This window comes from Arctopsyche grandis, chromosome 11 (assembly GCF_051622035.1).
Source record: "Arctopsyche grandis isolate Sample6627 chromosome 11, ASM5162203v2, whole genome shotgun sequence".
NCBI lineage: Eukaryota > Metazoa > Arthropoda > Insecta > Trichoptera > Hydropsychidae > Arctopsyche > Arctopsyche grandis.
In genome coordinates this window covers 18,217,916-18,241,109 of record NC_135365.1, presented here as the reverse complement: position 1 = coordinate 18,241,109, position 23,194 = coordinate 18,217,916, and the positions used below count along the sequence as shown (strand labels likewise).

Below are 23,194 nucleotides of genomic sequence, written 5' to 3'. Positions count from 1 at the left end.
CAGGAACAAAAGTATAGGGGGGGTTGAAGGTTTTGGACCATTTCCCAGCCTATGGAAATTCAGTTGAATATTGAAGAGGATCTTTATTACTCGATTAATACAGGTGTATTTGTATGTACAGCGAAGTAGGTAAAGGATTCACTGGAACGAGCTAGGTCGAGTGTATCTGGGGACGATGCACTGGTTTATAAGGGTGTTGCTTGAGCAACGCGTAGCTGGGCTGGTGAGATCACGTTCTGGAAGATTCCGACGGGGTCGAGGTCTTCCTTTGTGTTCGATGCTCGATGCGTAGTTGCGCAGCTCCTTGGGATTTCCCGTGTACTCGTGATTGCGTATCTGGAGCGAGTCGAATCGCCTTTATGGGTAAGCTGGACGAAGTATTTCGGCCACGGCTAACTTTCGTGTACGAGAAGAGGACACGATGATGTCATTTGTACAGATTGAGTTCGATGAGGGAAATAGGTGATATCACAAGTCGTGCTATATCTCTACAAAAGGAACAGGCTTTATCTTCCGTATTCTGCGCGCGCTCAATAATACGGGAGGAGGAAAAGCCTATTCCTCTTGTTCCTGTTGTATCCTGCTCGCGCAAATTAAGTGAGTATGTACCGTTTACCATGCACCCTTTTTTTTTGATCTTTCGACTTAAGATCTTTAGATTTTCGATCTTTGCCTTCCGATATTTGTGTTTTCTGTAATTTAACATTCTGGCTCGTCACGGAAACCGGAACCAGTCACAGGACAACCGGTCGCTCTAGATCGGTCACACGTGATCACCCGTCACACTAAAACTGGTCACACCCTAAAATCGGTCACGAGAAAACTGGTTGATCGATTTTAGGGTGTGACCCAGTAGCGGCTCGTGAGAATTCAAAGTGGGGGGGGGGGGGGGGGGATGCAGAGATTGATCAGGCTGTAGTACTTTTGTAGTACTCCCAGTACAGTACAAATGCATGCTATTTTTGTCGTCCACATGGGCTGCGGGGCTGCAAACCTCCCAGAATAGTACATATTCAAGCTATTTTTCTTTTCATTCGATCACAACGAGCTACTACAGCCTGAATAATCTCTGCAGCCCATCTCACGAGCCGCTACTGGTAGCTCGTTGACCATACCGGTGATCAAAAGAAAACAAAAATAGCATGCATATGTACTACACTAGGAGGCTGCAGCCCCGCAGCCCATATGGACGAGCCGCCACTACTGTGACCGGTTTTAGTGTGACGGGTGATCACGTATGACCGATCTAGAGCGACCGGTTGTCCTGTGACCGGTTCACATTTGCTTAGTAATCACCGAACCCATTTCACGATACGCGATACACAATCGGTTCACTTGTATAGAGCATCACACTCAAGGGAGGCTCCGCGCTTCGAGTAAAGATTTAATGAAAACTCAATGTAAATACCGCTCAATCTAAAAAACTTCTTTCAGTCGTAGAAAACGGTGACGGATAATGTCTAAAACATTCTAAGGGGTTATAAATAAATTATGAAAGGGGTTTGAACAATTGTTAGAAGCCGAATGTTAAAAAACACGAATACATATTTATACGGTTCGGTGATTATTAAAGGGCGGATAGGAAGCGTGCTTTTTCCAGGAATCAGGGCGTTTTGGGTCTATTTACAAAGCTGGAGTGCAAAAAAAGTTCTTCATAAAATTTAACAAAGCACAGCGAACAATTAACATTGAACGGCACGCTTCCTATCCGACCTTTAGTGATTATATCCCAAATGTGAATCGCTACCAGAATAACCGCCGCTACGAAAATCGCTCGCGCGGATCTCCTGTCACACGAAAATTCGTCGCATAGGACAATTTCCGCACAGAAAACTATCCAAATATTGCTCAAAATTGCCCAAATCTCCTAAAAAAAGTATTTGCTGCCCAATATTTGGACACTTTTCTGTACATAAATTTTCCTGTGCGAGCCATTTTCGTAGTGGTGGTTATCCTGGTAGCGATTCAAATTCGGGATGTAATCACCGAACCGTATAAATATGTATTCGTGTTTTTTAACATTTGGCTTGTAACAACTGTTCAAACTCCTTTCATAATTTATTTATAACTCTTGGGAATGTTTTTGACATTACTGGTCACAGGTTCTACAGCTGAAAGAAGCTTTTCGATACTTAAATTGATTGAAACATTTTTGAAGGATTATTACCTGTGAAGAACGGTTAAATTCATTGGTAATTATGTCAATTTAAAAGAAAGAAAGTGATATTGTCAATATTTGCGGTTTGTACCACTTGATTTCAAAATGACCATACGTACTAGTTTTTTGATCATTGACCTGAAATTAAAATACTACTGCGGAATTAATAAATGAGAAATTATAAATGTATCAAAAGATTGAGTATATTAATCCTATTTATTGATTTATCCTAGTTATAATTTTATTTTACACGTCACTTTTCGTCGTTAGTACAATTATGCACTAATTTACTTACATATACGAGTATTAAATATTTTTTTACGAATGAAAGAAGTACATTTTGTGGTATCCTTTTATTTACACTAAAAATATAGTAATATTGTTTCAATTTATATTCTACGACAGTAACTAATACTCAAAAAACTCAATAAGATTTGCTACGAAGTTAAATTCGCTATATATGTACATCAACATAGAAAATAATATTATAAAATGAATGGAATACATTGTCGTGGCATTACACATTTTCATACTCTATATTTTTTATAAAAAGTAGATCCTCGATGATTTGCCACATCGAATTCCTACATTCTGACATGTGTGCTGAAAAACTATGTACATATGTATGCACTATCCGCATTTTAGAACGTGTCAAAACACTATTGTATAATTTTTGTCATTATGTAATTTTAAATATGATCATATTATTGAGGACAACGAATCCTATTTATTATTTCATGAATTTTAAGATACATGTAAAATTTATCTTGAATGCATTCTTGCTATAAAACATAAAATTACGGTTACGTCATACATTTTAATTAAATTCTCCTAGTTAGATAATCTGGTTTCGAATGAAATGAGTTATGAATAACATTGTATTAACCTATAGATTGTCTTAATTATTTTCAACATATACGTATTATTATTTTCTTGAAAAACGAAAAACGTCAATATTATAAAAATGGATTAATTCATATTTGGAAGCATTTAAATTTTATTATTAAATTATGCGTATTCATTATAAATATTTCACAAACTAAATTATTGAGCCAAGTTCTAAAAATACATGTATTTTTACAAAATAATTGAGATTTGCACAAAACCCTTGCGATAGAGTGACACTTCTCATCTTTCAAAGTCAAAATGAAAGCCTTATGTTAAATTAAGCTTTATCAGTAATTAATAGAAGTAAAGCCAAGGGATTTCGGAATGAAAATATTCACCTTGGAAATTGTGAATTTGGGAAACTCTTATAGGGAAACATTATACATGAATTAACAAAATATTTTAATGCTAATTTACGGACTATTTATAAAATGCTACTAGTTATTAGTAAACGGGAGCATCATCGAGGGATATTATTTAGCTTGCTTACAATCTTAGTACAATAAAAACTATGCTTCCTTATGTCGCTAAGCGGCACTAAACATCCAGCGTGGATGTAACAGTAAACGGATTATTGCGCAAATTGCGAACGACAATCGTTGCCACAAAAAAGCGAATACAGAATATCTAGAGTTATCATTAGTACAAAATTTCGCATGATGGAGTTTTTTGGTGTCAAATGTTCGGTGATTGAGATTTTAGTGACATGCGCGAGATCGCCTTTTGCAGAATAATCACCGAACCGGGTGTAACATATGTAATCGTTTAATAGTTGAGTCCAGTCTACCATATGTTTATATCCGGTCTCTTTCACGAGACCGAAAGTGAAACGCCCAAAAACGCAAAGATCGAAAATCGAAAGATCAAAAAAAAAAGGGTGCATGGTAAACGGTACTACGTATATATAATATATATGAGTGGCATGCGATGAAATTATATCTCTTTTTGTCATACAACCTTGTTTAATGTGCACGCGCAGAATACGGGAGGAAAAGCCTGTTCCTCTTGTTCCTGTTGTATCCTGCGCGCACAAATTAAGTGAGTATGTATGACGGGGGGAGAGACCTTTTTGTTATCTTTCGACTTAAGATCTTTGCGTTTTCGGGCGTTTCACTTTCGATCCCGTGAGGTAGACCCATAGATGTATAATACATAGATCCGCCCTCACGCTTTATACTGGTTTCCCTTTTGGCGCATGCAAAATACATGGCGCATGCACACTATCTCTCAATAGGTAGTTAGGTTCTAAGTAGGAAAAGTCGATTGCAGAGATCTGGTCGATAGATATGCGGAGATCTTGTCGTCACTAACTGAGGACTGCGGGGGGTTTAACTAGCGGGGAAGTGAAAACAACGCCGACTGCTGCGTCATAGGGAAAAAAACCTTTTTTTTCCCAACTTCCCCGCTAGTTAAACTCCTCAGTTAGTGACGACAAGATCTCCGACCAAAATCACAAGTCAGGGTCCATCTATGTGTATTATATATCTATGGGTAGACCCGTTTATGTCCGCGACAGTTGTAAGAGCGGGCCTTCGAATTGCACAAGTAAAATCAGCCGTCACGTGACATTAAAAAAAAAATTATCCACCCCAGTGAAAAACAAATTTGGAAACAAAACCATGAATGAAAGTACACCCGAATAATAAAGAGAAACCAGTGGAATGCAATCGAACATTCGGAATCGAATGCACAATCGGAGAATTTGACATTTGGAAAGTGGTAGCGTGCAGGGGCCGAGTGCAGTGTTGGCGGCTCGCGATCGGACTTGGTCACACTCGCGCCCAGCTCGTCCCGCAGGCCGGTCGTCGCTGTACAGAGGCAAGCCGATCCGATCCAATCCGATCTCATCTCTCATCCATCGCCCCATCCGACGTCCATCGTCCCCAACACCCGCTCCCGACCGCTTTCCCAACCCGCCGACCAGCTCGCGGCCCATTCGCCATGTCTTTTGACCGGTCTTGTAACCGGCTCGGCTCGTCTCGTTCGCCCAGCAGCCATCTTTGCTGCGGGCCGACAGCGACGAGGGGGCCGGCGACTCGCCCTCAAACGGAGCCCCCAGCGGAGGCTCCGCCCCCCGGCCCGCTAAGGCAAAGGCGCCGGCGACTTTAACCCCCCCCCCCGCCTCCCACCCCTCCTCCCCCCCGGATCGATCGTTACGTATAGAAATTACGTAACATCGGCGGGGTGAGGAGCGGCCTTTGACTTGAACTGTCTGTGTCTGCTTTCAGGTTTTGCTGAAGACGTCGAGTAGCCGAAGACCAGATCAGTCGAGATGTTCGCCGCAGCCAAGTTCGTAAACCCCGTCGTCAGAAATGCCGTAAGTGTCACGAGATCGATCCCCAAAACCCCCCACTGCACCAAATTACAATTTTCTTATCGTCGAAGCACCACAGAAGTTTGGCGATTGCGTAACTCTCCCTTTGCCTGCTATCGATTCTGATTTTCATTCACGATCTTCGAAGAGTCAAATGTCACTCCATTGATGTGTTATGTAACGACGCTACTGTAGCTTGGGTATGAATTAAAAATTGCATCTCCCACTGACTGTACTGTATATGTATATCGATTTGCATTTGCAGTCTGATACTGCGATTTGTTTCAACTTATGTAACCTTTTGTCAGAGTCTTATCAATTTTGTTCTACTAACGAGCTGCTGGTATACGCCCACGGTACGCTTGTGCTTTATTTTGCACAATTTGCTTGAATCGGTTTTGGCTAATCATTACCTAACTCGATAGGGCACTCGTTAGTATAGAATATATATTATTGATATATAATTTTTAATTAAAAACTTTCATTGGAATTGTATCGAGCACTAATCAAATGGAATCTAACAAGAATACAATAAAAATAATATAAAAAAAGTCGATTTTTTTCCTCAAAAATCTTACATGATGTATTATAGACGCTAATGAATCACTTCGGTGTGAGAAATCTTACAAATGTATCGATTTTTTTCTACAAAGAAAGTAACCCAACTGTTATTTGATTTATATTGAAATTTATTCCGAACAAGCAAGTTTATGTAACATAAAATCAGGATTTTTTTTTTTTTTTTGTACTCCAAAATCATTAAAGCAATTGCAAATATTGATTTAAGTTCTAGCAGAATTGATGTCTGTCTATTCATGATTTAATCACTTCATTGTGAAAAATCTTGCAAATGTATCGATTTTTTCTACAAATAATCTGTTATTTGATTTATATAGAAATTTATTCCGAACAAGCAAGTTTATGTAATATAAAATCAAGAACTTTTTTTTTTTTGTACTCCAATATCATTGAAGCAATTGCAAATATTGATTAAAGTTCTAGCAGAATTGATGTCTGTCTATTCATGATTTAATCACTTCATTGTGAAAAATCTTGCAAATGTATCGATTTTTTCTACAAATAATCTGTTATTTGATTTATATAGAAATTTATTCCGAACAAGCAAGTTTATGTAACATAAAATCAGGATTTTTTTTTTTGTACTCCAAAATCATTAAAGCAATTGCAAATATTGATTAAAGTTTTAGCAGAATTGCTGTCTATTCATGATTTAATCACTTCATTCTGAAAAATCTTGCAAATGTATCGATTTTTTTTTAACAAGGAAAGTAACCCAACTGTTATTTGATTTATATGGAAATTTATTTCTAACAGCAAGTTTATGTAACATAAAATCAGAAACGTTTTTTTTTTGTACGCCAAGATCATTAAAGCAATGGTAAATATCAATTTATAGTTTAGCAACATTGATGTCTATTCATAACTTAATTAATCACTTAAGTGTGAAAAATCTTGCTAATGTATCGATTTTTAATAAAAAATGTAACCCAATTGTTATTTGAACTTGATTTATATTGAAATATATTACTAATTAAGCAAGTTTATGTAACATGTAATCAGAAACGTTTTTTTTATACTCGAGACCATTAAAGTAATGGCAAATATCAATTTAAGTTAAAAATTCATCGATTGATTCCCAATTCAATGAAATAAAAATCAATTATTTTTTTCTTAATGAAATTGTTAAACAATACAACTTGTATTACAATATACTAATGTCCGATTTAATATATAGTCTAAATTCAGGTTCAATTTGTATTGGAATTCATTTCGTTTCTTATGTAACGTATCCTTGCATACATTATATAAAGTATTATAAAATCCTACTAAGTATTTTTCTCGTGTCGAATCCGCTCCGAAGTAATTATTGATTTGTTCTCTCCACAGCTCATGAACACATGTGTGTCAGGGTACGTTCGACCGATGAGCGGAGCTTTGTCATCTCCGCTCGTGCAGCGACAACCGGCTTCGCTCACCATCTCACCGATCAACACACGTACACTCCAGACCTCCGCCATCAATAGAGATATTGATTCCGCAGCCAAATTCATCGGAGCCGGAGCCGCCACCGTCGGAGTAGCCGGATCAGGTACATACCCTACATTTTAACATGCTGTTGTATAACATTTTTGCACTGATTAGTTTTAACGGTTGACCTTTGAGATCATTCCGTGATAAAATACGATCTTGATTATATAGTTTATCTGTTGTATATGTGTATATAGTGTCTAACGTGTTTGTGATTGATCATTTTAGGAGCTGGAATCGGAACAGTATTCGGCTCCCTCATCATCGGCTACGCCAGGAACCCGTCATTGAAACAACAGCTCTTCTCATATGCCATCTTGGGTTTCGCCTTGTCAGAGGCTATGGGTCTTTTCTGTCTTATGATGGCCTTTTTGCTTCTGTTCGCTTTCTAAGAACATCGTCGAAGTGGTCTGGGGTAGCGGGGCCATGGAATGTCTAATAACAAGAACTGAGTGTCGAGTGTTAAAAATTATGGGGCAATTTTGAATTATTTTAAATTTAGTTAAAACCGACTTGATACAATACACGAATAAAAGGCCGCCTGCCCCATCTTGAAGAATGAGATAGTGCCCTCCCGCTTGCATATTATTATTTCATGGTAACACTGTCCCGAGTGTTTTATTATTATCTATATCGTAAGTAACAATTGTACTGTAGTAGGTGAACAAACGTGTTGTCTCATAGGGTCTAATGCATTGTTAAACAAATACAGAGAAAAGACATCATTACATTTACATATGCTGTATTTACGTATGGCAAGTCTCTTTTTTTGAAAGTGTCGACTGAAAAATGTCGATTTTAAGTGATTTTTGATTTGCCCTACGGAAAGTCGAGTATTTAATGGCACACTATGTTATTATGTTATAATAAATGTTACGATTCACTGGGAGGATTTCAATATTGCATATTGTACAGCGTTAGGACTATTAAATAAAAAACCGCATTTAAAGATTTTTTTCTTTGAATGACGATTCTAATCTGTTGTTATTTATTTACCTTTTTGTACCTGTTTTTGTTTTGTTGTTACAATAAATTTAATATTGCAATTTGTAGTACGAATATATGATTTTTTTCAATTACTCAAAACTTCAACTTGGAGAAAAATCCATATTACACTTTTGGCTGCTGCACAAAATCAATACAACGCAGCATGCAGGCTGGATTCACTTATATAATTTTGCAATCTAAGATATGTCTATAATTTGGAATGAGAAGACAATATTTCAGATCTCACACATTCGAAATGAGGTATCTTATTCGAGTACATACACACATTATTTCAATTATGCACTTGTCAGTACTTCAATTCGACTTGATTACATTCTTGCTAAACTTGAACACACCGATCTTGACTTTGTTAGATGCAACTCTTAGTGGAGATCTCCAGTATACATTTTTTTGTTGGCTTGAATGATGAATTTTGATTATCTTGTATTTACATACATATGTATGCAGACTTCAATTACCATATTGATTTATGCTCTTTTTTTCAACAATATTTCCTGTATATATAATATACATAAATACATACGAGTATGTAGCCTGTCTACCAATAGCTACAGATTACATTTACTTCATTTCTATGATATTCTCTTCACATTTATGACATCTACAAGTCTTCACATAACAATGTTAACCCTTTGAGTGCTGACATCTTTTTTGTTGAAAGCCTGCCATGCTGAAAATTTCGCCAACATTTCCGACTAGAATTATTTAGAAATCCAATAGGAAGTAGGTATAAAAATTGTAGCTAATTCAAACAAACCCTAGATAACTACCGCTGAGGATTTCGAGTTTTGTAAAGGTGTGTTTAGACTAATATATCTTGCAATAATATAAAATAAACAAAAGAAGTCTATTAATGAATGTATTTTTCCAAAACTAGTTCCATCTTCTACATTGTTGTTAAAATGTAATGCTCACAAATCTAAACGCCAAGCCATAATCTAAAATACTCGACAGTTAGGGATTTCCATCGGGAAATTCTGCTATGGTTATAAATTCATAAATTCCGGTGTAAACCAGTCTTTATAAACATTGACACTGATTACACGACCCATGTTCAATGCTACCTGGAAAGGCTTAGCGGGTAGTATTCTTGTGTATCTTTTACATCCTGAAAAAACAACGCCTATTGGCGTATTTTAGACTCATGGACTTGTTGGCAAAACGCTGATCGGCGTTGGACAGCATTCAAAGGGTTAAAGATACACAATTCAAAGTCATCAATGCAATGATTGGCCGAAATACATGCACAATCTAAAATATATGAATCTTTTCACGCAATTTCATTTCAATTTCAAATCTTATAATAAAAATGTTTAGGTCTGTTAGGCAAAACCACGCCCTGTACAATCTAATATACAATTTCAAAACTTTGTATGCAACTATTGTTGGTTCGTAGAATATCAAATGAATATTCAAATAAATTTAAATAAAATAAAACTATTCAAATAAATTTAATAAAATATTTACTATTAGATTGGCCATGCTAAAGCAGTTTATATTACAAATACCGAGCGAAGCCGGGTAAAAACACTAGTAATAAAATAGTAAGAATTTTGGATAAATGACATTTCATGCCTAATATGTATGATTTGAAAGAGTTATTATATCTGTTGAATATTTTTGATTTTAAACTGCATACATATTTGCCAGTGGCTTCACTTAAAATACTACAGGTTGTTGGTTTATTGGGTTTCATATCTTTTTTTAGATAAGGAAATCAAACTTCAAATAGGAACTACATGTAAATAATATATTTTTATTTCATCGTCGTATATATATATACATACATACATCATGTATATATATATATACATATATACAAATCAACTTTTTAAACAATTGTGTAAATTGGTATAATATTTAGTGAACAATATTGCCTCGTATAATCGAATTACATCAACTTAACCGAGAGAATGATCGTGAAAAATAATACATGAGCGTAGTGATGAACGTCTTGTACGCTGACTATGCATGTACATGTAATGAATGTTTGTTTTGTCCGATTAGATGATTAGATCAGAAGCATGATGTTCGTGTCAAATTGTTGTTTTTTTTTTTACTAAGTGACAAAAATAATACGATATAATTTTGAAATAAATGGTCGAAGCTTCTCAAAAACGACTCGCGTGTAATTTATAAACGTACGTACATATTCCGTGTGCTAATTTAATCTCGTTTGAAAGCTCGTGTACTTTTTATAATATAAATATTTTATTATTTTCATTTGATATACATTACTTTTAAAACCTATAAGTGTGGTCAATCTATTATAACAGTGTCGGAAAGTTACCTTGTGTTACTCTAACGCGGTGTATTCAATAAACGCTACACGTATGTATTGTATAATATGTTAAAGTATAATATATAATGTCGTTCTACTGAAAATATTTTGGTTCCGTTGATAATATGTAAGTATATATCTTAGTCATATTTAATTATATTGCTTCTGGTCCACTGGTTGAAACGAAACTATTTTTTTTTATTTATTAATTTTATTTAAGTAATTTGATCACGATGAAGGATCGATGAGCGTGACTAAGAAATGAAAATGGCTGTTATCAAAATACTTTTGACTAGAGTATATTATTAAAATTATATATTATTTGTTTCATTTTTATTCTTTACAGATAATTTGTTGGTCGCATTGATTTTTTTTGATTTTTTTTTTGATTTAGGCGTTGTGCTTCACCCTGCTCTTTCAACATTTACAGCAAATGTTTCTCATTTATATTTTTTTTCATTTTTTATTCATAATTAATTACTAACACACTGAAATAACATTTTCACTATACACTATATCGGTGCAGATTCATACAGAAAAACAATTTTTAAAATGTCTGACGACGTTCACAGGAAGTCGAGTTGTTTCTTAACGGATCGTATATTTCGCTATAGCCATCCGGAGGGTTGTGTGTGACCGCTTAGGGGGATGATTCCGGGCAATCGGGGCAGCACAACTGACTTCACATTCCTATGCGTCTGCAAAGATACATTAATATAATATATTTTTTGTATTACACATTAATATAGCTACAGAAGATGTATACTTTATGTGGTGATGACTCGTCTAAAGATGTGAGTAGTGGCTCCAGAGAGCTACCGGATGGTTTGTTTTCATTATTGGACTTTCTGGACGTTCCGCTACGACCTACACTTTCTTCCGTGGTCGAAGGTGTCATACCCGTTTCATCTGAATAACACAAATACATATCATATATATAATATCGCTATTCTGTCTGTCTGTGTGTGTGTGTGCGTGTATCTGAGATAACGCTTGCCGTACTATAATAGTCGTTTCGATTCGACATACATATGTAGGTTATAGTTAAACCACTGCCAAAACGTATATATGGATACAATAACAAAAGAAAAACCTTCTATATATACTGATAGCTACTAATGTTTCCGCTAGGCAGAAAATTTACGGCCATCTATTGAAAATTTATTTAATTAATTAATTAATTTTTCTATCGCTGTTTTATTTTATTTATACATATGTAGGTAGGGTTTACCATTACTTTCATATTAAACAATTAAATATAAATATTAAATTAAATACATAAAATGTATTTAAAAAAAATTCGACCGCTTGAGGATCGAACACATGACCGACGACACATTTATTTTAATTTTTTTTTTATTTAATAACTTAATATACCAAAAACCATGCGATGATATGTCATCGGGTACAACACTAGTTTTTTCATAATAATAAGTAGCACAAAGCTAACTCACAGGTTTTACACGTCACACGAAATAATCTTTTTGGAACTGAAAATTGAAATGTTGATACTTTCAAATATAGGCTCATATACATTGATACATTTTTATATTATAAATATATTTTGAAAACATATTCAAATACTGTTGACATAGTGGGTAGGATGGTTTTTGACGCTTTGATGAGACAAATTCTGATAGGAAAAGATCGAATTGGAGTCACAAATATCTAAGTCTGCCAGCAGCACTACAGATAATACTCGGAATAAATTATATTCAAACCAGGACAACCCCGCAACCTCTCGGTGGTTAGCATTAACTTAACCACTAAGCTATGCTGCTGGCTATTTGAATCTAATATATAATTTCGAAAGAGACTTTGTATGTATGTTTGTTTGTTTGGATCGTAGAATCTGTGACGTTCTGTAATAAAAATACAAACGAATATTCAAATAAATTTAAATAAAATAAAACTATTCAAATAAAATTAATAAAATGTTTACTATTAGATTGGCCATGTTTAAGCGGTTTATATTACATGTTTTTATGTTTTAATATAAACCGGTTAAACATGCTCAATCTAATAGTAAAAATTTTATTCAATTTATTTGAATAGTTTTATTTTATTTAAATTGATTTGAATATTCAGTTGTTCGATGACGTCACAGATTTACGAACCAACAATAGTTACATGCATACAAAGTTACATACAAAGTCTCTTTCGAAATTATATATTAGAATGAATTTACAAAATTTAAAACCATAGGTTTCGCTTTGGAGCAACCTGAAATGGCATCACGGTAAAAATATAAAATTTAAGAAATAAAATAAATCTATAATCAAGTAAATGCATGACTTATTGCAAATATTTCGATATGATTTAATGCCATTTTGGTGTGTCGGACGAAATCTTACCGATTGGTCTTATATTTTCCGTGGAATCTTCGCACTGTACGGTCGCCGGATGCGGATTCACCACATCTGCAACTCTCATAGGAACACTACAAGCTCGTTTCAGAATCTGTATCACAACAACACAACCATTCAAGTATAATTTTCAATTCATAATATATGTATGTGACTGTGTAGAATTATTTTTTATATAATATACTTTTTTGGTAGGTTGCGGGGGATGTGGTGGGGGATCAGGACTTGCGTTCCTCGAATCTGAAAACTTCTTTCTTTTCTTCTTGAGTGCTACAAGTGCACTGATGCCTGTAAATATAGCTACAAATAAAATTTTTGACTATCATATCACGACTTATGGCGGCTATGTGAGGGTATTTTTACCGTGAGAGTGTGATCGGTGCTCCGATGGAGTCGTCTGTGTGTCATATTTCGATTTGGGCGGTTGACTCCGTTCTAAGCTTCGATTCGAATCGCTCGGCGAGTCTGTGTTATCACTCGGGGGACTGTTCGAGTGGCTGTGAGACGAGTTTTGCCTGCAGTGCGAATTGCACACCGAGTCTTCCGATCTGAAAATCAAACACACAATACGAGAATTAGTAAACGTGACTGTGATACGCTCACCGAGTTACTTTATACGAAAATGTTGAATGATCTGTATTGTATTAAACATTTATATATTATGATAGAATCCGTTAAGTGGGAGCCGAGATGTGACATGCGGACGGACGGACAGACTTTGTAAGCTTGTCTTAAGAAATTGTTTTCATTGCTTTATACCTGCTTCGACCGATCAATTTACTGACTCTTCCCACTTTCGCCGCTTCTATTAACGTTCCCCATCGGCGTTTGTGTGATGATGATCGTTTCGGGTGAAATCTTAAAATAACATTGTACGCACGTCAAATTTGCGTTCGCAATAGCACAAAACTGATCAATGTGGGGAATTTGTGATTGTTTTTTTTTTTTTAATTATACTTATTTGCACTCCGTACTGACCTGGCCATGTTTAGAGCCAGTCCACGGTGATATGGATTGGCCTCGCTGCTCAGCGAGCTCTGCGAAGTCCTCAACGAGTGGTGCGGAGCTTTGTGGACACTTCCACCGCCTCCGAATATACCAGAGAAGGTAGATCCGAACACTTCGTGTCCGTGGGTATGCCCTTGTTCTGAATGCTACATTTCAAATAGTAAAATTAAAAGAAAATGACTTCAACAACAATAATAATAAACATCAATGAAAGAATACTAATTTTTGAATTCGACTAATAAACTTTTATTAAAGATTGTATACGTATGTATATATTGTATATATTTATTAAAATCATTGCATACTTCTTAAACTATTTAGTCATATTTGTTAAAAGTTGATAGTTAGGTGCATTTTATACAAACACACATACACACACACATGTGCAGTTGCACTTATAAAATGTGTGCGTGCAAATGAATTAGTACAATATGAAAGTGCACTTTGTGATATTATAGGCATATTTAAAGATCCTTTATGTATTATGGGGATTTTGTTATAAAAAAGTTAAAGGTCAGACCTCGTCTAAAGGAAAATGTATCAAAGCCATTGTGCGGCATTTAACTACATATGTACTATATAATATATATCATTGAGTACTGACCTTTAACTTAAAATATTATCATAGAGTTTAATTTAAAAAGCACTTTTGAAGTATGTGCAAAGTTTACATTACCATTAAGCATTGTGTTAAATAAAATGCTACAGCAACTTACGTCCTATTTAAATTATACAAAGTAAGCGAATACTTTTTTTTTGTTTAATTAGTGAAAGCAGAAATCAATGTCAGAGCGATTTATATGAACTATAACTTTTTTTATTACACGTTAAAAATAATAAATAGCAAATTTCAATACAACAGTGATTGATGCAAATCCAATTAGTGTGTCAGCTGAAAGAATATATATATATATATGTCGATTAAAAAATATTAATGCGTTTCTTTTATAATATTAGAAGCAAATCTTGTGTCGTGGCAGCTGGTGAAATTTTGAGTTGGTGTCGGCGGAAGCGTCACACTCATTGCCAGGATATCAGTGGTGGCTCGTATTCACAAACCTGGTGATGGAGGGAGGCTATGAATTCGGCGACGGGTGGTAGGGTAACATTGTTCGAAGGTGCTATGTTGAAGCCCTTCATTAGACGTCTTTCTTTCTGTCTGTTCTTCTTGCCGCCAGAACCTGAAAAGGAAAGTTCTGTATCGACATTTATATCAATGAATTTAAAATTGGGTATCCTTAAAACTATAGCATAATATATCAGGTGCGAGTCTTATTATGTATATCCTACATAGTGGAAACGCTTTGAATTGCAATGATGTCCAACTTTCATGAAGCTTGAGAAACTTATCAAACTATCCCAAAGTCTTTATTTCCTCCATCCTATTTTCAATATTATATTATTGATTTAATTCTCACCTAGTCTATAAATCTTCTGTAATTAATGAATGAAACGTTCTTTATGTTGATAATTGAATGGATTTTAAAAATCTCAATTCATTTTTTTTTTAATACTTACTGTGGTCTATATTTTTTGTTGTTTTTGATTAAAATCTTTTTTGAATGCAAATATATGGTAACAATTTTTTTGGTCAGTTACAAAATACAAAAAAATCAGTAAATCTCCATAAAGGTGGTCAGTAAAAAAACATTAAATGGTCAGTAAAAACGATAATTTACATTGTGAGACACCGCATAGGCTGAATCCTCTGATTTTGATATCTCAGTATGGTGCAAACCCTACTGTTCTACTTGAACAAGACAATTTTTTTTAAATATTGTCAAATTATTAGATATTTGCAAATTATTTTTTAGCTTGAAGCCCTTTTCTAACAATATTTCATGTATTTATTTTTACAGGAATGTTCAAATCGTTTTGATTTGCATGTTTTTCGAATATTCATGAAACTGTTCATTTGAGTGTCCTTCTTCTAAATCGCTGACTATTTAATTGAAATAATAACCCTTTTATATAAATAATTGATTATTTAAATTATTTACAGACCATTTAATTTATTAATTGACCACAAACATACTGACTAATGCATATACCATTTATAACTGACCATTTTGATATAACATTAAAAACTATTTAATTTACTGACCGAAAAGGGGAATAAGTAACTGACCATTTAAATACAGGCCCAAATATACATATTTGTACTCATGAACTTATTAGTTGGATATTATTGTCCTATTTCATATTTGAAATAATTGCTTCATATTAAAAATTATAGTATTGTTTTGTAAAATGTCGTTTAAATAATATTGAAATAATAATTTTTTTTTACTGAGATTAAATTAAACAAAAGAATTAGGTTTAAAGAATAAAGTATATTTTTTGAAAATAATTTAAGAATGAAATACTAACCAGATCCAGCTCCGCTAGCAGTGGAAGTGTTCATTCCGCTGTTCTTCAAAATTTCAACCAGCTCGCACCGGAAAGCTGATATATCTTGTTTGATCTCATTGACATCGTCTTCTGTCACTCCTTGCGATTCAGCTTTACGTTGTTGTACCGTCACGTAGCGTCTTACCAAATTCCTCATGATACTCTGAAAATAATCGACGATAATTAAAAAAAAATCATTTTCATCTAGATCTACATATGTATATACTCCAAATATTTAAAACCTGATATCGAAAATCTCGCTCACTGGCTTGTTTCACCTTTCGCTTAAACAAAAATTAAAATATACTTTCCATATTTATCTACTTTTGTAATAATTAATCATCTCAAACAATACTAGTATTATATTATGAAATGACTTTTATTAAAGTTTTACTAATTGAAACATTATCATTAGTTTATTTCATTAATTGTATCACTAGCATGTATAAGGCATGTAATTTATGATGAACTGCAGTAACTGACCCGTATTGTTCTCATATGCTCCTTTTTGGCTCGAGAGTGACCGCACATTTTCCTCTGTATCCATTGAGAAGCATACCACAATGATTTGGGTGTTGGAATTATGTTGAAAGGCGGTGGAACTGTACCACCTTCTTCAAAATAACTAATCCACAATTTGCTACGTGCAAACTTCCATTCAATATCTGCTCTTTCCTATAAAATTTTTCATAGTATTACAAAGTGTTTATTAAAACTGAGTACATACATACATACATATGTGTAATGAAAACAATATTACTGATATTAATTGATAAGAATGATTCATCATCGCAATGAGTAAATTCAAAAGGACGACGATATTGATAACAGAATATGTTCCGAACATAAGCATGCCCCAAAACCTGGTGAAAATCTTGATTCCATCCAATTCAAACGAATCCAAATCAACCAAACCGAAAACTGCCCAAAATAGAGTTTGTATGGTTTCAAACAAACTGTAAAGAATGTCATTTTTAAGTCATGTATGTAGTTCTAAATATAATATGAAATAATAATGCAAATGTAATTTATTTACTTGGCAAATCTTCGCCAAACTACACAAGCATTAGTGTCTGGTTCTGGTTTGGTACTGTTAATATCATGCATTTTAGAACCATAAGTATTTTCCTTTGGACATCTCTTCTTCTCCATATCCGCATAGTACCATAGAAGTTGATTTAAACCTAAAGTTTATACAATATATATTATTTAAAATGAAATATGTACATTAAACCGAAATGTATTATATGTAGGTGTGAACTCACCGCATGAGAAAGCAAATAATACCAAAACATATAAAAAGAAGAACTTCATAATATCCATAACCATTCTGGATAGTGACACTTGTAAAGGTCCTAAGTGTGGATTAACGGAAAATATGTATACCAGTTTGAGAGAACTGAAAAAATACAAATCAGCATTAATTTTGATTCCGATAGTCTTTTTGTGAATGGTTTTAAAGTTAATCACCTAAATATGTTGGCTGCAGAAAAGAGGCCTTCGGATAGCAGCATTGGATCCCAGGCATCCCAATGTTCTCTTGGCGATTCAGCGGTATTCCAACCCAATGCCACCTCCCTCTGAACTTGATAATAGGCCACAATTCTTAAAGCTATCGTCGCTACGTACAAAGAGTTTGTCACAAAGTCTATCACATTCCACATATCGTTCACATATTCTTCTAATCCCACGTCCCACAACTGTTTCACTTCGCTCCATATTAACCCTTGGAAGGTTTAAAAAATAGTTAAGTAGGATATTTCACTTGCTATGCCAATCATCGACTCAATTACTCACCGCTGACCCATGCTAGAATGAACCATTCTACTATTGACGGTGGTGAACCTCTTTTGGTTGGAATGTCTTCTTTTTCAGGACCTGTGTCTCCCCACAGCCAACCACCTATGACTGTTTCTATGCGTTGTGATGCCAATATTAACATAACTGGAACACATTAGAAATAAAACAATTAAAAAATGAGGGATTTGAGTATATAGAAGTACTGACGGATCCAGAGGGGGCAATCACTCTCGCCATAGTAGGATTTGTACTTTACTATACGTTTATTTTACATTACGACTAAGTATAGTTTCAGCGGAGAGAAGTTTCTAAAATTGGAAAAGGCTGAAGACTTATTTGAGGAATAGAATGAGTCAAAAAAAAAAACTCAGTTTTAGTATTATTAAATACTCATAGGAATATTGATGTAAATATTGACGACATGATAAATATTTTTGTAAACAATGGAAAGATTGGGGTAAAGACACACGCGGCAAGTGTTTTTTTTTTTGGTTCGGTGATTATTTCGCACAAAGCGATCTCGCACACGTCATTAAAATCTCGATCACGGAACATCTGGTACCCAAAAATTCTATCCGTCGAGAGTTAAACACGCGAAATATCATACTAACGAGAACACGAGTGCCAGATATTCCGTATTTGCGATTTTCGCGACAACGATTGTTATGTGCACGATCGCAATGTGCGAAATAATCGTTTTTTATATAGTTTAGAAATAAAAAATGCTAGACATACTACGGTACGTTAAAATTGTACCACTGCTTTCCTTCACAAGCCTCACTCCTGGAGTGTTTTCAGTGATATTTTATCCTATAATTGGTCTTTTGTAATGTATTTTATTATTTGTTCTGTTTTGATTTAAGACTGTTGGTTTTTCTAATAAAATAAAATAAATAAATAAATATTGATAAAGTGATCGATAACGGCGATTCTCATACTTAAAGAAATGTAGGAGAAACTTGTCGAAATAATAAGATAAGAATTGATAATGGCATGAATATGCACCTCTCACCGCTGAAGTCCACGTGCGAGTTCCGTGCCGCACTTTTGAGTGTGTTCTTACCATTAGGCTACATATTTAAGTAAGACTCGATTTAATTTAACTTAGTATGAATTATCTTTATTTACAGCGGATGGATTATAGTAATTTTATTATTTATTAGTGTAATGTTTCTTTAGAATGTAAGCATATTTTATTTAAATAAATATTGAATATAACTAGTTTGTTTTTAAAATATCGCTGCCCCCTATCCGTCAGTGTGTGAAAGCATGGCATGATTTATTGATATTCAGCAGTGGATGATGATGGATACTTACAAAGAAAAGTGAAGTAACTCGCCGAATGACAGATGAACTTGATGAATGGTTTACGCATCGTCTTGCCGAGTGCAGAATGTGGTGCTATGATATAAGAAGCCGAGAACAATGGGAACATCATGCCGATACGGACGATCTCCAGTGCTTGCAGTGCCATGTTTTTCCTTCTGAAACCGGGCAGACCCTCGTACCAGATCGACGCCAGCAGCTGTTGGACGTTGGGGTGTGCCACGAACTGAAAAACAAAATGAAAATTGCAAAAGTTGACCAATTTCAGACAGTTTCAGACGAGTCTGCGATACCTTTTTTTGTCTGAGTTTGATGGCGAGTTTCAGTCTGTTCAGCTGCATCCTCTCGCCATGTTCGAAAGCCGGTCCTGTGGGGTCGTGGTTGAGAAGTACTTCTAATTCGTGCGAGCTTCGCGTGTGATCTAATAAAGCGGTGGCGAATTCTTGACATTGCTTTCTAAGTTCCTGATACTCTATCTGCAAAAACGTAGGTATATAATGTAAAGACAAATATAAAATAAAGCACTTCAAAGATAAACTTTTAATAATAAACATTATCTCGAGTATCTGAAATACTTTTAAAAATAAACACATTTATTTGCTATGCTTGGAGAGCATACTGAAGCTTACCTTGAATTCATGCTCCATGAAGCTCAGGCGTCTCAACTCCCATGACAGTTCGAAAGCCGTTAATATGGGATCTTTAGACGATAGAGCTATGAGACTAGGACTAGCTAGGGCTCGATAAGCATTTATCCTCGAGCGGGAATGTCTGAGAGAGTCTTCTTGACGCGAGGTGACACATTCGTCACATCCACACCTGAAAAAAGTGCAAAAAGTTATTATTTTCATCAATATCAGGATCCAAATGAAAGGCCAAAGTTACTTCACATCATTTATTCAATGATTCAAGAGATCCACATGCATCCACCGCTCACTCCATAATAATCTGATCTACCGTGTGTACCTCCTTAAAAAGGACAAGTTGCTCACCACAGCTTCCCCGATCCATTTATGTATGTGGTGAGTCTATTGTTCTGTGAGAGCTTGAGCGTGTCCTTTGTTCGGGCACTTACTGAGTCTCGTTCGCCTAATCCAGGGTCTCTATTGTTCACCCACGAATATACTTATAGTGGATACTCTTTCAAAACTGTTCCAATTTTTTTTATACATATAATATATCTTGTTTATTGCATCTGTTATGAGCAACACTAGTTATCCTAACTTCGTTTACTCATCTCACTTATGACTTTCCATGCATAATTTTACACTATCTTGGACTATTACCCTAACCCATCACTATTTGAATCTTTATAATTTTTAATATATTTCCTTTTACTATAGGTGCCATAACAGGTTGCCCCAAAGTGACTCATATGGCCAAATTTGTAACACATTCTACAATGAGGATATACATATTTAACAATCAACAAATTTGAACTTGCTACGAATATACGAGAAATGGAGGGGAGGATAGTTAGGATGCTGATTTTGTAATTGATTAGGTAATTGAGCTAAACAAAATGGCAAACAGGAGGCGATCTATCTGAAATTAATAACCATCTAGATCTTGCCAGCATACATATATAAATCAATTCCGGCCGGGATTTGAACTCTCACACTATCTACTGGTAAAAAAATGGCTTAACTAGTAAGCTACGCTGTAATATCTATTTCATTTTCATTCGATTAAATTCACTTAATCTTAGTTTCAGTCGTTTCTTTATTTTGTCTTCCTTATTTCAGGACATGTTGATGGCTTGTATTAAATATATTATATTTGTAAAACTATCGCTGCGTAAGATTGGGTTCAGGATCAAAAAAAGGTCAAAGTTACTTTACAGCATTTATTGATCTGAATCAAGAGATCGAGAATCTTAAATCTGCTGTTTGTACGTCACTTTAAAGATAAAAAGCAGATCTCAGCTTTCGCGATCGTTGAGGTTGATCCTGCATGTCTATTGTCTGAGCATGCACGCAAATTGAACAGGTCCAGACTTGTCTCCGCTTTCACAAACGTTATGTACATTGTAAAAACTATCAAGTGGGTAATATTTATTTTTTCAGTTTAATTTTTCAATTTTTCTTGTTCAGTTGTATTATACTGATGTATGTAAATTCACCTTTTTATATAAAAAGAAAAACCAAAATCAGAGTAACAATACGTGTGCGTGGATTCTGTCAACTTACAGTTATTTGGACGGTGCTCAATTTTTTCTCTCCAGAACGAATGCGTGCACTAGGCTACTAGTGTATATATGTATAACCAGATTACATTAAATTTTATGATGTACATAGATTCGATATTACCTCACATCATGCGGCATAGGTAATGTTGCACCACGGTCCAGAAGTATCTTGATAATTTCATAGTTGTCCCTGTGAGCTGCCAGTATGAGGGGGGTTATGTCGGGCGTAAAGGTGGCTGTATCTGGTGGAAGTGCTTCCCAACTCTGTACAGCACAAAATAATTGTCAAATTAACACAGTGATTTTGACACATAATATACATAGGTATGTGAAAAGAGGCCATTTTACAAAGGGTAATGGGAAGTTAAGTTATCGATACTTTCCGGTATTTTCCGACGCGGCTCACTTTGGGAAAATATCCCTCGGTATCCGAAACAATGGCCTGAGTGGTGGGAGGAGATTCCGGGTGCCATTTATCCATTGTTTATCCGAATATAAAAATCCCGAGGGATATTTTTCAAAGACAGATTTCCTCGGTGGGGAAAATGGCGTCCGAATGTCTGCGCCGAACGCAGACAGTAATTGGAAACTTGAACGGGCACAAATAAACTACTGGAGATATCTTGGTCCTTTTGTCCTCGTTTCCCTTTGAGTGTCTTTTTTTTTCGGCGATGAATTGTAGCACAGTGTGTGTTATGACTTAAAAGGCGAATTCGGGGGAAAGTAAGCGCGTGAAAGGCTCAATTTTGAAGTGATGTCGTTTCATTACACAAAAGGGAGGAGTCGTAAAATTTTCAAATGTAGAGTATTTTTCAATAAGTTAAAAAGGGATCACTTTCGCTCAAGTTATTCCGGATGATTGAGTTGCAAATTTTTTGAGTACCTACATTATTATGTTTCAGGATAATATTAGAAATTCATACCGGAAAGGGAGCCGGTACAAAAACAATCTTCATCAATGTGATTAATGATTCTTTGAAAAACTTTGAGAATTAGTAAAAATTGGTCCACATTCCTTTTTTTTACTAGCCTTCATTTACAGGTTAAGATATTCTTTAACAAAAAATATTCTTAAAATTAAAATTAATTCGGCAACTTTTATTATACACTGTAAATAATATTTATATGCACAGGGATTTTTTGTAATATCACGTACTGGAACGGCGTTCCGGCACATTTTTTATACTTTTTTTTAAATTATGTCTAATTTTATATCCGCTCCGTGGCATAATATTTCAATATAATTTTCTTTAATAAAAAGCTTGGAAAGAAATGAGTTCCGGCATTTGTAAGCAAACATATTTATTATCTACATGTATGTATGTATGTATGTATATGTTACAGTCCGTGTTAACTCCGGTTCGTTTATCAACATACTAGTTTGTTCATACACAAACTATTTTTATTGGTTTTAGTT

General features: G+C 34.8%; 2 protein-coding genes across 8 annotated transcripts in view; one reads left to right on the top strand and one right to left on the bottom strand.

Annotated features, from left to right (window-relative positions):
• The first annotated feature begins 4,560 nt into the window (after window positions 1-4,560).
• ATPsynC (ATP synthase, subunit C) lies at window positions 4,561-9,869 on the top strand. 2 transcript variants are annotated; one of them, XM_077440778.1, is made up of 4 exons: window positions 4,561-4,864; window positions 5,275-5,363; window positions 7,269-7,470; window positions 7,638-9,869. In XM_077440778.1, exons 2-4 carry the CDS (start codon window positions 5,319-5,321, stop codon window positions 7,799-7,801), a joined length of 411 nt encoding a protein of 136 aa, XP_077296904.1. In that variant the 5' UTR covers window positions 4,561-4,864; window positions 5,275-5,318; the 3' UTR covers window positions 7,802-9,869. The 2 variants fall into 2 exon arrangements, with proteins under 2 accessions (XP_077296904.1, XP_077296905.1); XM_077440779.1 differs by lacking the exons at window positions 4,561-4,864; window positions 5,275-5,363 and adding an exon at window positions 5,916-6,372 and having other exon boundaries at window positions 6,572-7,470; window positions 7,638-8,471.
• Window positions 9,870-11,085: 1,216 nt separating this feature from the next.
• Window positions 11,086-23,194, bottom strand: part of LOC143918730 (transient receptor potential-gamma protein-like) — a 61,896-nt gene continuing 49,787 nt past the window's right edge. For 2 of the 6 annotated variants that reach the window (XM_077440750.1, XM_077440753.1), the window contains 20 exons: window positions 21,899-22,041; window positions 20,219-20,408; window positions 19,883-20,065; window positions 19,581-19,815; window positions 18,261-18,407; window positions 17,934-18,189; window positions 17,729-17,862; window positions 17,500-17,647; window positions 17,224-17,419; window positions 16,947-17,138; window positions 16,706-16,741; window positions 16,443-16,626; window positions 15,132-15,253; window positions 14,043-14,218; window positions 13,824-13,922; window positions 13,428-13,612; window positions 13,249-13,364; window positions 13,053-13,158; window positions 11,465-11,607; window positions 11,086-11,396 (listed from right to left, as the gene is read on the bottom strand). In XM_077440750.1, coding sequence (XP_077296876.1) covers window positions 11,307-11,396; window positions 11,465-11,607; window positions 13,053-13,158; window positions 13,249-13,364; window positions 13,428-13,612; window positions 13,824-13,922; window positions 14,043-14,218; window positions 15,132-15,253; window positions 16,443-16,626; window positions 16,706-16,741; window positions 16,947-17,138; window positions 17,224-17,419; window positions 17,500-17,647; window positions 17,729-17,862; window positions 17,934-18,189; window positions 18,261-18,407; window positions 19,581-19,815; window positions 19,883-20,065; window positions 20,219-20,408; window positions 21,899-22,041 — 3,081 coding nt within the window. In that variant the 3' untranslated portion in view covers window positions 11,086-11,306. Of the gene's footprint in view, window positions 11,397-11,464; window positions 11,608-13,052; window positions 13,159-13,248; window positions 13,365-13,427; window positions 13,613-13,823; window positions 13,923-14,042; window positions 14,219-15,131; window positions 15,269-16,442; window positions 16,627-16,705; window positions 16,748-16,946; window positions 17,139-17,223; window positions 17,420-17,499; window positions 17,648-17,728; window positions 17,863-17,933; window positions 18,190-18,260; window positions 18,408-19,580; window positions 19,816-19,882; window positions 20,066-20,218; window positions 20,409-21,898; window positions 22,042-23,194 lie in introns of all 6 variants that reach the window. The other 4 variants (XM_077440754.1, XM_077440752.1, XM_077440751.1 and 1 more) reach the window with 4 other exon arrangements.